The 13100-nt window shown below is 48.6% G+C and overlaps 2 protein-coding genes across 2 annotated transcripts; one reads left to right on the top strand and one right to left on the bottom strand.

The window, feature by feature from the left end:
- The first annotated feature begins 3569 nt into the window (after positions 1-3569).
- LOC149371742 (AH receptor-interacting protein-like) lies at positions 3570-4877 on the top strand. The gene has a single exon (XM_089585230.1). The coding sequence runs from the start codon at positions 3780-3782 to the stop codon at positions 4776-4778; it is 999 nt and encodes a 332-aa protein (XP_089441356.1). The 5' UTR covers positions 3570-3779; the 3' UTR covers positions 4779-4877.
- A 3649-nt stretch (positions 4878-8526) lies between these two features.
- Positions 8527-10377, bottom strand: LOC149371741 (uncharacterized). The gene is made up of 2 exons (XM_089581009.1): positions 10360-10377; positions 8527-9399 (listed from the first exon to the last, which is right to left on the bottom strand). Exons 1-2 carry the CDS (start codon positions 10375-10377, stop codon positions 8608-8610), a joined length of 810 nt encoding a protein of 269 aa, XP_089437135.1. The 3' UTR covers positions 8527-8607.
- Positions 10378-13100: the final 2723 nt, after the last annotated feature.

The raw sequence follows: 13100 nt of genomic DNA, 5'->3' as shown, positions 1-13100 counted from the left end.
TAATGACAGCTTAACATGATGCTTGCTATGTATTACTTGTTAAATGTGAAGCCAATATCTCTGGCATGCATGCAAGGTTATAGGGCCATGCAGATCTGTGTATAGAATAAAAGACCAGCGAATTTGCCTGGAACAGAGAAAGAAACTAGCCTGCTTGTTGATGTCATTCAGATTAAAGCAAAAAGTTACAGGTATGTTACCATGTGAAGTTTGGTGCAAGCATCCTTGCATTTATTTCACATTTTAACCACCGACACAGTTGTCACAAAATGAGCATTTGGTAAAGAAAATGCGGGGTTTCACAACATTGTCACTGTTCATTGTGTCATTCATTCGTAAATTTCTCTCATCACAGAGTCGGAAAACGTGGCTTGCAGCCCCTGATTACAATGTAACTTACTAGACTGGTTCCAGGGTTTACAACTGTGGACACTGCTGACACGGCAGTGCCCACCGTTTCTTTAGATTGCAGGAGAATATTGCCACGTGCCTTGCACCGTGCGGCTTCCACGCTTAGTTGAAATGACGACGAAGCGGCGGTTGGCTTGAGAGGTGCACTCGGGCTAGACCTGGCTCTGGGATTACAAGGACCGACCTCATCCTTGGGTTCTCCCCTACGCCTACCTGCACGGCTCTCCTTGGGTCTTGACGATATTAACTTCAATCTCCAGTTATTTGGCAAAAACAATGTACTACACAGCGCCACTGCTGATAATCGTCAATCGTGCGCACGCAGTGTACGCATTTACAATTTCTGCTGCATATCGCACCAGTGGTATTGAAATTCAATTGCATCTTGCCTTTCTTGAGAACTTGCAAAGATAATGTAAGACGAAAGTTCGTAAAAGAAAAAAGGGGTACATTTCCAAGACTTCAAACTGTGTCGCGAAAGCTACTAGCAAAAAAACGAACGACTGCAGTGCATCCCATGTTCTGTTGGGTGTCTGCTTTTATAAGACCTCTTCAATGATATGCCCGTATAGAAGCAAGCAAATCTTGAGCCTCGGAATTCGTTTTGTTGAAGACTATAGACACCAAATTTTTGCTTGCGTGTTTTATTCTTTGAAATGATTCATTAGACATTAATACCCATGGATCACTGCGTCATATTCACCTACGACTGCTGAACAATTTTTAGTTGAATCTCTTCTTGACGCTGTTTCAATTTCATCATCCAAACAATGGCTGTGATAAGTAGTTGACCTTTAGGCCACGTGAGGCACGAAACAACATAACTGCTGATATCTCATTTGCTGTCATTCAAGCTGTTGAGGCAGGTTGGATTAAGGGTTGTAGTGAATTAAAACTATTAGAATTTATATTGCAGGTTTTTTTGTGCATCACGTGACCTCAAGGTCAACTGCACTTCACAGCCATTGTTCAACTGATTAAACTTGAAGCATTTTAGTGGTTTTAGGCTAATTGTCAATTCTTGTATTGCAAAATCTTTGAATGTGCCCCTCCTGCTAGGACCATGCATGGTCAGCAGTAATTCAAATAAATAAATAAAATAAATAAATAATACCATGAGGTTATTCATGTATTTTTAAGTCTAAGGCATAATTAAAAAAAAAACATGCAACTAAAATTAGGTGCCTGTAGCCCTTTAATACCTTTAGTGCGCCCGTGCCACACACGAGAACCAAGGGTACGCCGATGTCATCATCAGCCTGACTACGCCCACTGCAGGGCAAAGGCTTTTCCCATGTCTCTCCAATTAACTCTGTCCTTTGCAAGCTGCAGCCACCATATCCCCGCAAACTTCTTCATCTCATCTGCCCACCTAACTTTCTGCCGCCCCCTGCTACGCTTGCCTTCTCTTGGAATTCTTTCCGTTACCCTTAAGGACCAGCAGTTATCCTTGCCTTCGCATTACATGCCCTGCCCAAGCCCTTTCTTCCTCTTGATTTCGACTAGGATATCATTAACCCGCGTTTGTTACTTTGGCCGCTTTCGGCCTCTTAACGTTACATTTATCATTTTTCTTTCCATAGTTCACTGCGTTGTCAAGTTAAACTAAACCCTTTTCGCCCAGACGAAGACAAGTCCCCTTGTCGAAACGTTGGCTCAAGCAACCTGAGGTTTTCCCCTCCCTTGTTCATTTTGTGATCGCCAAGGACCATCTACCACACCCTCTCTCTACCATAAACCCTTTTTGTTAGCCTCCACATTTCTGCCCCACAGGTGAGTACCGGTAAGATACAGCTGTTGTATACTTTTCTCTTGAGGGATATTGGTAAACTGCTATTCATGGTCTGAGAGAACCTGACATATGCGCTCCAACCCGATCGTATTTTTCTAGTTATTTCCCTCTCACGATCCGGATCAGCTGTCACTACCTGTCCTAAGTAGACGTATTCCTGTACCACTTCTAGCACCTAGCTACCAATTGTGAATGGCTGTTCCCTTGCAAGACTGTTCATTACTTTAGTTTTCTGTGTGTTAATTTTTATACCCACCGTTCTGCTTTGTCTAACTCATTGATGGTGCTTTGCAGTTCATCTCCTGAATGATTTAGCAAGGCAATGTCATCAGCAAATCGCAGATTCAGGTATTTTCCATTAATTCTTATCACCAACTGTTCCCAATCCAGGCCTTAGAACACCTCCTGTGAACAGGCGGCGAGATTCTCCCTGCCTGACACCCTTCTTTATCGGAATTTTATTGTTGACTTTATGCAGGACAATGGCAGCTTTGCTGTCATTACAGATATCTTCCAGTATTTTCACATCTCTCTTCTTCACCCTGATTCCGCAATGCCTGCATGACTGCTGAAGTTTCCGATGAGTCAAATGCATTCTCGTAATCAATGAAGGCTATATTAGGGGTTGGTTGTATTCTGCGCGTTGTTACTTTTACAGCGAAAGCTGTGACAGCTTTGCACAAGCCATTTCGTAGACGCAGTTTACGGGGTACAAGGGCGCCGCGTGTAACGCGTTAGGTGGACACCGCCGTCACGTATCTCAAAGCGTGATTAAGGTGTGCACTGACGCCGGGAGCCAGTTATGCGTCTTTCCTTTTCTCAAAACCAACAGAGGAGATAGAAGCGCCGAAAGGCGCCTAACTGCCTCAATTTGTAGGTATAAACCACCGCCACCTCTGAGCGCGATTGAGGTGTGCAGTGAGCCAGTTGTGCGCCTTACCTCTCTTCAAAACCCACGGAGGGCTTACTCTGGGAATAAGACAACACTGAGAATTAGACTATTCGCTTCGTGCAAGCGGGCCCTGGAGCTCGTGTAGTGTATCGGCAACGCAATCGAACCGAAGACAGCAAGCGGAAAGGACTCTAGTATTACCCCGCTCGACACAGCTCACATGGCCCACTTCGCTTGGGGCTTGACTTGGCTTCGCTTCGCTCCCATGCGTCGCTCTTTGCAATCTAAAAACATTGGTTTAGATCGGCATAAATCTAATAACTGCTTGCATTATAAGCGTTGACCAAAATTACCTCACATAATTTTTTTAACTTTTCTTTAACGATGTAAGAACTAAAAGAACATTAAAAGTTTAATTTCGGCAACTTCACTTCTGACGTCGGAATAACAGTACTTTTAGTCTCACGTCTGCCGTCGTTATTGCATTGGAATTATTCTGAGCAGCAATGTCTACCGCTGTGCACGGCAGCGTTCCGCTTACCAGTATTTTTATGCATGTGACCGACTTGAGCCTTGATTAAATCAGGTCAGTCTATGTTGGAAATAGTGGCATAAGCTACCGTATGCCTTATGTTCGCTTCAGCTGTTGTACTGTAAGCCGTATGTAGCGCGATAGTAAGTGCTATGCAAGTCCCGTGTGCGGACATGAGCTCTACCATATCGAAGTTCGTGCAAAAGAAGGTGGTGTACCCCGGCGTTGGTGATATCCCTCGTTTCGAGAAGGGTGCGAAATGTACATTTCATTTCTGCGTGAAGCGCCTGAGCACAGATGAAGATGATCCAGACGGTGTTATCGACGACAGTCGCAAGCTTGATCGCCCTATGGAACTGCTCATCGGTAAGGAATTCAAGCTGCCCATTTGGGAACAATGCATCAAGTCTATGAAGGTTAAAGAAGTGGCCGAGTTTACGATAAACAAGTGTCTACTTGATAACTACACTCTGGTGTCGCAAAGTTACCGCGCGTTTGCGGGCGTCGGGAAGCCACACCGGCGACGTTGTTGCGGTATGATGGAAGAAAAATACACTACCGGTCACGAAGACCTGGATAAACTAATGGAAAAACTAGTGGACTTGTCGTGCACTTTTGAACTACTTAAGGTAGAAGAGCCGGGAGAGTATGAAAAGGACGTCTGGGCGATGACGGCAGAGGAGAGGCTTGGGGCCGTACCCAACTTGAAGGAGCAAGGTAATCAAGCTTTTCAAGCGGGCGACCTGGACACAGCCATGAACAAGTACAGGGAAGCTCTGGACCACCTCGAAAATTTGATGCTTCGCGAGAAACCGGGAGACGAGGATTGGAACGAACTGTTAAAAATGAAAGTGCCGCTTCTCCTAAACTACTCGCAGTGCCTGCTTAACCGCGGCGAATACTACGATGCCATACGGCACACTTCCGAAGTGCTCAGCAAGGATCCCAGTAATGCAAAGGCTCTCTTTCGGCGGGCCAAGGCTTACTTCGGCTCTTGGAGTCCGAACGAATGTCGTGCTGATCTGCTGAAGCTTCAAGAAGTCGACCCGACCCTCTCGAAGGTTGTGAATACCGAGCTAAAGAAGCTCGAAGCGGAAGAAAAGAAAAAGAACAAAGAGGACAGCGCCAAACTAATGGGCATGTTTCAATAGGCATGTTACTGAACGCACAGACATGCTATTACCATTTGTGCATTAAACATAACGCTCCACTAGTCCAGGTTACAAAAGATAAAGTTTTACTTTTGTTGACGCTCGACTTGTACCATTTATTGCCGTAACCCGTGGTTTCATGAGCTCCTTTTTGAAGAAGACATGGCGCTATAAGTACACTCTCAAAAGGCGAGGAGACGAAGGACAGGCGCTCTCGTCTTTTTGTGCGTGTACTTGTAGCATCATGTCTTTTTCAAAAATGCAAAACCATGCAACTAGCCCGGCAACATATGTTCGTAAGCTCCTGCTTGATTTTGCTCTTTTTTTTAAGCTTGCAACTGACTGACATGGCAACAGCTGCAGCTACTGGTTCAGTGCAGCATGTATACCTATAGTAGCTGCGTGCGGATTTGTTTCACTGATATAGAGACTCTTAAAAAAACCTTTATATGGAGGTTATTTTTATTGAAATTGGCTACCAGAGTGTCATAAATAACATTGAAGAAGAGCTTTGTAGTGAACTTCCAAGCATCCATCTGTGCAGAAATCTGAAACAGGAAAAACAAGTAGTAATTACGTTGCGATGTACTACGAGGTCTTATTAACTCCGCCACGATTCATGACGTAAGCACAAAGGAAACAATTAAAATGAGTTGGACAGCATATTGCAACACATCACACACCTAAACCCGCGCAGCAACGATCATTGTTGCCTGTGGCTAGCCGCATGACTGCTCTGCAAAGCAACTTCACTGCTTTGGGATCAACAATGCAGAAAAGCTAACCTAGAATTCGGCGCGGCCAAAAACTTAGGACTGTTGTCGGATACAAGTCAAGAAAAAAGCGGCTTTTCCTCGTCAAAGAACCCCCTTCAGCCAATGGCATCTGTCGATTTTCTTGGCCATGCTAGCGTGGAAGACATGACTACGCAGGGAGCGGCGTGACAATGCAGAGAGGGGACTGAGGCGTCCTACTAATCTGAAAGTGAATTTGTCTCTCCCGCCCTCATCACCCTTCTGCACACCTGGTGCTCTCCCTGCTCGCCCTATCTGTCCACGTCAAGCAATAGTCGGATAGAACTGCAGTAAAGCTTAGCCCACATTTTGGACCGCCGAACAGAATTCCTGCATGAAGAAAGTAATAAAAAGCTAATCATGAGACGAAATTTGTGGAAGAATTTTCGATGCCCCTGGCTTGTTTGATATAATAGTTAAGCATTAAAAAGCTGAATTTGTTCATTGTTGTGATTGGCCAGCGAAGTAATACAGGACGCCGTAGACTGTTATCAAACGCGTTTTTTTTTTTAAGTTGTATCCTGCTATAGCACTCACGCACCACATGACGCAATAGCGCTAACGGGTTAATGACGGTATATGCGAAATTGGTCGCTCTCCACTTTTCATTTATATTTTGCTGGGAGTCTTCATATAACTCCTGACGCAGCGGTTAAGCGATGCACCACTGCCTGCGACGGAAGCTGCTGCCACCGGTGGGGCTTGTGAGACCCAAGTTGCTCTTCCTGAACAACTTTTCGCCACCAATCATTAATTTAACTGCCACCTGCCACGGTTGGAAGTTTGCTCACAATACGGCAGGCATGTTGTGATGACGTCACTAAGTCACGTGACCTAGGTGGCCCACCTGCCCCCTATGTTGCTCCTCTGGGTATTTTTCAAGGAAGTTTCGCTTACGGTCAACGACGGCGGCTTTTCTGCGACACGGGGTTCCTTGCGCTATCGCGTTAAAAGTTACCGGATGATCAGAAATCTGGTGCGGCAATTCTGAGAAAGCAGTTGTATTTACCCTCGATGACTAATCTGGTACTTTTACTCAACTGAATGTTCTTACTCTAAGCCGAGGCTTCACACACGCGGCAGAATTTTTCGTGGTCGGGTCGTGGGTGGGCAGCCACCCATCTAGTAGGGTGAGGTAGGATAGGGAGGTGGCCAGTGCTTCTGGAGGGCACCTGGCTTTCCCATTGCGTCTTTGAATTCGGTTTCACTGTCGCTTTTACGCCGACAGCCCACCCTGTGCCTCCGTCTAAACATGGTACATAAAATTGGGCAGGTGCTCGGAGGTGCACCAACCGGAGGGTGTGATAACATAGAGGCGCTGGGTATGCTGCTCACTCCTTGCCCGTCTACATATCCAACACACCACTCTCATGGAAGAGCGCGTACGCATTCCATCCCAGTGGAGATGCACCCTCCACGTGCGCCCTTTTCCCGCGAACATGACTCGTGAGGACCATAATGGCCGGCACCTGGCGCGGGCGAAATGCCTGGCTCGCCACTATGGATCGAAACCCGGCGTATTCTACGTGTATGCCTCCGGCCCTGACCATTGGGGATGGTTCACGGCTGCAGTCGTCCACCAGTCCAAAACATTGAACGGTCTTGATTTCCGAGTCATTGACACTTGCATTGAAAGGCTGCATCTCATCCCACTTCCAAAACAATTATTTCCGTCTCGCGAGGAGCCTATCGGAACGTCGAGCAGGGCTGGGTACCGTACCTAGCCTACCGCGTTCTCCAAAACACCGTGGACCGCGCTCACCAGAATATCGTTTGGGTCCTTCTCACATGGGCCTTGAGGGAAAAGAGGCAGCTGACGCCGCCGCCCGCGCGCTCTCTCACCGGGCACTCCCCTCCGTCCACGGCATTTATCCCCGTCCGTGTAAAGGTCTCTCAAAGGCAGAAGAGCGGCTTCTGCTCCGCTTTGCTGTGCCCGGCAGCTCTCAAACACTTCGACCCTTCTTTCTCGGGCAGCTGTCCGTCCGCACTGTGCGGTACGGACGCCTACCACATGGTGTGGACCTCCCCCTCCAACCTTGCTATCCCCCTCACCCCAACCCTACCCGGAAGGACTGGGAGGTGACCCTGCTCGGCTGCTCTGGCCTGTAGGGCCCAAAAGGCCCCGGCTGAGCGCGCCCGGGCAGCGGCCGACGCCACTGGGGTACCGTACTAGGGACCCCACCTAGTGCTTGTGAGGGCAGGCCTCTTAAGGGTCGGTCAAATCACACCTCTCTGTACATATTCTTTTCGAACCAAGAAAGTCAATAAATGTCACAAAAACTGAGTGTACAGGACTGTATTCAAATTATAATTGCCGTTAATTTAACATCAGCGGTACCTCAGGACGTGCTACGTCCGCCGCTTAAGAACGTGGGTGGCGCTGATGAACACTCTCAAGGTTAGGTTATTTGTAAACATAAATACCCCCGAAAGCAGAAGATTTGACAGCCGTCGCCGTAGCTCAGCGGTAGAGCACCGGACACGTAAATCGGAGGTCGTGGGTTCGGATCCCACCGGCGGCATGTGGTTGTTTTTTCTTCTGCTTTTCTAATCAATTAGCTTTAAGCGATAACATATTCAGTATTATTCTAAATTGAACAACAACGAATTAAATAAATTAAAAAAATCCCCTTGGTGGCTCTGGCTGTTGGCTTCTCTCACATTATATCGAAAGGTATGGCATGATACGAGAAAATATGAATACGGACAATAATAGTTGGTCCCCGTGGCTTAAATTATGTAAACAAAGCATTAACATTGATTATTAATTTTTTTGCCGAAGGAAATCAGACTTCAGATTTAATTTCAGTTCGACTGGCACGATATTCTGCGCGATAAAGTTTTCATACATTCAGGCACACCTTCGGGCGAGCCGCTATTTCTATTGAGTGACGTTAAGAAATGCTCAGCAGCAAATACTCTGCGCAGTTTGACACTGCTTTCCCCGCATACTTGGCTCGAATGCTCCGCTTTACGCCAGAAAAGGAGCAATTTTTGCTTGACTGCGTATTGTAGACTGCATATACGTACCGAACCTAGCCGTGACCATATCCTCCCCCATGGTGTCCGTAGTGGCCTTTGTGTCCGCCGTAGTGTCCGTGTCCATGCCCTTTGCTCCCGTGCCCGTAGCCATGGTTTCCGTGTCCGTAGTGGGAGCCACCATGGTGTCCCCTCTTGTGTCCTCCGTAGTGTCCGTGTCCGCCGTACGAGTCGTGTCCGTGGTGGCCGTGCTTGTGCCCGCCGTAGTGTCCCTTGTTGCCGTGGTGCCCGTAGTGGCCGTGGCTTTCGCCGTGCCCCCCGTATCCGCCGTGGCTACCGCCGCCCTTGTCCCATCCCCACTTGCGCTCGTGGCCCCAGCCGCGGTCCTTCCAATGCTGGCCGTGGTTCTTCCAGTGGCCGTGCCTCTGGCCGTGACCCCCGTACGAGCCGTGGTTCGAATGACCACCGTGGTGGCTATCGCCCCAGCCTCCGTAGCCGCGGTTCGAGTGGTGTCCGTGGCCCCCGTAGTGTCCACTGTCGTGGCCCCCGTGGTGCTTGCCCCCATGGCCCCAGCCGTCGTGGCCATAACCGTGCTTGGAGTGACCGTGGCCGTGGCCGCCGTAGTGGCTACCGTGACCTCCGTAGCCTCCATGGCCACCGTGTCCTCCGTAGCCTCCGTGACCCCCGTACCCCGTCTCAAGGGCCACGAGGTCGTTGCCGCCTTCGGTTTTACTCTTCGCCTCCGACGCCGCTACCTGCTGTGTAACCTCTTGCTGGCTTTCCTTGTTATCTTTGCTCAGCGCACGCGCGGAGAAATACAGTAGGAGAACCGACGAAACCCATAGTATCTGCGAAAGAAGCAAGGCACAGTTAAGATCCCGAAGTGTTTCTAGCATATCATAATCTACTTTTGAGTGAGTCACAACCTAACTAAATGACTTACTCGGTTTATTTTATGTACAGTGTTGCAGACACTAGCCCTTCTATTTGTCGACCTTTCTTCCCCGGTTCGCTGTATACATTTGCGAGTACTTATGAAACGGATCTGGTGAATTTGTTAGCAATTTTACCCCGCCGTCTGCAAATAAAAGCTCTACAGCGCTGCTCGCACCACAGTTGATCGCTAGCTGACCTCCACAAGCGCTAAGCAAAGCCGAAATGACCCCACCACGCTACGTACAAGGGTCAGCAGCTGCACTGCTTTGCACAGCTGCATTGGGTATTACCGCCGGCAGATTTTGTGTAAAACACCGATTAGTAAGCGAGAAAAAAAAGCAATTAGCTGTAAACTGTGGAGTTTAATGTCCCGAAGCTGTACATATGTGGCCTGGGGCCCTAGTAGTGGAGGGCTCCGGATTAATTTAGACCACCAGGGGTTCTTTACCGTGCGCTGTAGGCACTTTGCATATAAAATTTGTTTCTACAAACACGCTACCAATAACGTTGTTCGCATCATAAAAAGCCGGCAGAGGTTTGCATTTTACACCCGACGCTAAGGAAAGATAAAGCAGCATCTTGCGGACAAAACTACCGTTACTGCACAATCGACTTCACTCGGTGCTTTTTCTTTCTTGTTATCCGCCTAGTTCGCTCCATCACTGCATAAACTCCTCAGCGCAATCCACGTTCAGACTACATCCGCGACGGTTACCCTGCATTATCGTAAAGAAATTTCACAATTATCGCCGATTCTGCAGTCATATTATAGGGGTTAACACGAACACTGACGCATAGTGAAGTTGTGACCCGTTCGAACGTGTACCCTCAATCGAAAATCGCACGCTACAAAGAGTGCACGGTGGACTCACCTTCTGGGCACGGCCCATGGCTTCTCTGCCCGTGTGGAGCAAAGTGTCGCTGCGTTTTCCTCGAAATTCGCTTTTATACGACGGGGGGCCAGGGTAACCGAGGGCGCGAACACGTGGTCTCTCGGAGACGTCGTCGAGGTGCCCGCAACGAGCGGCTCGAAACAGGTCGAGGAAGAAGAACTTTTCTTTCTTTTTCCCCGTCAGACCCCATGCATGACCCGAAGTAATCGCCGGTTTCCGCAACTGTTGAAGCAGCTCAGCCCTGTTCAGCCCCAAGGTTGCTTCGCCAGCCGCCCGCGTGTTTTTTTACACTCCAGCACTAATTCGCGGCCGCTTTTTGTTGCACCTGCCACCTTGATCATCAAGCCAAGCATAGAGTAGAACGGGTCTTAACCGAACAAAAGTGCCTTCTTTTTCTGAGAGGGAACTATTTTTCTCCTCTGTTTCGGTTTCGTGGCCTAAAAGAGTCGCTTCTGTTTCTGTTGAGCACCGGCAGTGGACCTGAAAAATGGTCTCCTTGTCCAAGCGCCGGTTCTACAGAGCACTGCGGAAACGGTTCAGTGGTGTCAGCTTGTCCCGAACGTCTCTCACTCTCCTTTTTTTTAACGAATCGTTACAGCATAATTACGTAACCGATCACACCCGCGGCCGGTGCCTTGCTCCCTTCTGCGCTAGAATAAAACAAACGGAGCGCCTGCAGCTCTCCTGTCACGGCCGCTGTCGCAAACGCACTAAAAGCAACGTATCCATATACAAGTAACACAAAACTAAAAAAAAAAGCTGCCCAGAGCTTTTAAAATTCTTTACTGTCACGGCGTAGTGTATTTTCTTTTGCATATTTAAAATATCACAGTGCCACCTAGTTACATTTTGTGTTGGCAATGTGACAGCATTTGTAGCTGTCGCAGATGTTGATTCTTTAACAAAACTTCTGTTTGGGCTAGATGGTGCATAGCTTATTTTGAAACGAATTCAAGCACACAACAACACGCACACAAGAGAGGAAAGACACAGGACAGGCGCTAACTTCATCTGATTTATTCGCAGGTAAGAGAGCAGATTATATACATAAATGGAGACATGCGCAGTAAAGAAACACATCGTCAGTTCACAATGCGTGCTCTAGATACCTGTACTCTGCGTGCAAAAGATTAACAGACGTGTCACTCACACAGTCATGCCCCCTCTTCCTGATGTGAAAGGCTTCTAATAGTTCACGTGCCGTCTTATCACCGCCTCTGCCAAGTATCTTTATCTCTTTCAGCTCACTGACAGGCTCACCCGGTTCGACCGGTTAACCGACAAACGCTAGTGTGTGTGATGTAAAGTTTGCCGCGGGACGAGGGAATGGAGCCGTCAAACCGACTTCCTGCTGAAATATGGAATGTGCAAGCTTGTGTAATAGACAATGATGCGACAACTCAGCGGTTTGTGGTTAAAATCGACAGTGTTAGCAAACTGAGAACGAATCAGGAGCCGCCGCCGCGATCGGATTGCGGCCGTTGGAGGGCCCAACTTCCAAGAGGAAACTTCGAACGCGAATGCAGTCGACATGCGTGCTTGTTTCCTCACGTGCGACACGCGAAAAGTTTGCTGTGAAAATGCGGAAATTAGCTGTACGCTGCAGTGTATTAATTATGCGAGAATTGCCTTGCATATAGATGACAGCTGCATATATCGTTGTTTTCATCATGACAAATCGATCAGCACGTCGATGGCTTTGAAGTTCGCGATCGCTGGAGAGGCGGAAGTCTGCCACTTGAGCCAAGCGTGCACGTCTTTAGCGCATTTGCCTGGGAAGCAGCAAAGGTTGTTCGTGACGAGCAGTACGCTGCACACGCTGCATGCAGAAGTCACGCGCCGCCGGGCTCGATCAAGCGAAGCGCGCTCGACAACGAAAGGAGAGACAAAAAAAATAAAAGAGGGTGGTGGTGGCAAAGAGCGAAACACGCGGTGCGGCGCCTTTCAAACTTCCGCTCTGGCGCGGCAGGGAAAGCGCACCGACACGCGTCAGAGAGTGAGGAAATCAAGTGCTGGACGCGTTTCTTCCTGGCGGAGTTTAGTAGGCGCCACTCGCCGGCAGTGTTTTGGCATAGAACGATATAGAATACGTACTCTTTTTTTTACTGGCTCTCTAGCGAATCACGTGACAATTGATCAAAGGGACTAGGAAATGGGTTCGACAGTTGCTGGTAGATAAGTTTAATTTGTAGAACGAATGCTTTCGAGCATTCGTACTAAGTACGAGTCCTTGGAACGCAGCCGGAGATTTATTAATTTTTAAAACCCGTTTTTTTAAATTAACCGTTAAAAACCACGCACATCAATCGCGGGCCGACTGGTGTGGGCGTAGTGTCGGTTTTGGAACTATTTTGTTGCGAAAGCAACGCTACGCGAGTAGCCGAGCCACTTCGCGGAGCTGACGAACGGCCATACTGCGCATGCGCGAGGAGCAGTGACGTCTCACGGCGCACAGCTGGCGCGCCGCCGCCGCCGCTGGGCTGACTCAGGTGCCGCCGCCGCGCTCGCAAGTTGCGCATGCGCAGTAGCGGCGCATAGCGTGCCGGAGCCGCCGCCGCTGCCGCGCGCTCTCCATCGCCTCTCTCTCTCTCCTCGTTGCTTTCTCAATCCTCCAGGTTTATCCAGAGCTAAACCACTGCAAATTTTCTCAAGGAGCTATACGTCACTCGTATCGTGATGTCATAATGAGCGACAGACAACCGCTGCCCCGACGTCATGAA

The sequence above is a fragment of the Amblyomma mixtum genome, chromosome 1, assembly GCF_055824585.1.
Source record: "Amblyomma mixtum isolate Tamu chromosome 1, ASM5582458v1, whole genome shotgun sequence".
In the NCBI taxonomy this organism is placed as follows: domain Eukaryota; kingdom Metazoa; phylum Arthropoda; class Arachnida; order Ixodida; family Ixodidae; genus Amblyomma; species Amblyomma mixtum.
This window is presented reverse-complemented; position numbering and strand designations above follow the sequence as displayed.

What these genes read in the sequence shown, in the direction of transcription:
- LOC149371742 (XM_089585230.1), top strand. Translation starts at nt 3,780, where the DNA reads ATGCAAGTCCCGTGTGCGGACATGAGCTCTACCATATCGAAGTTCGTG.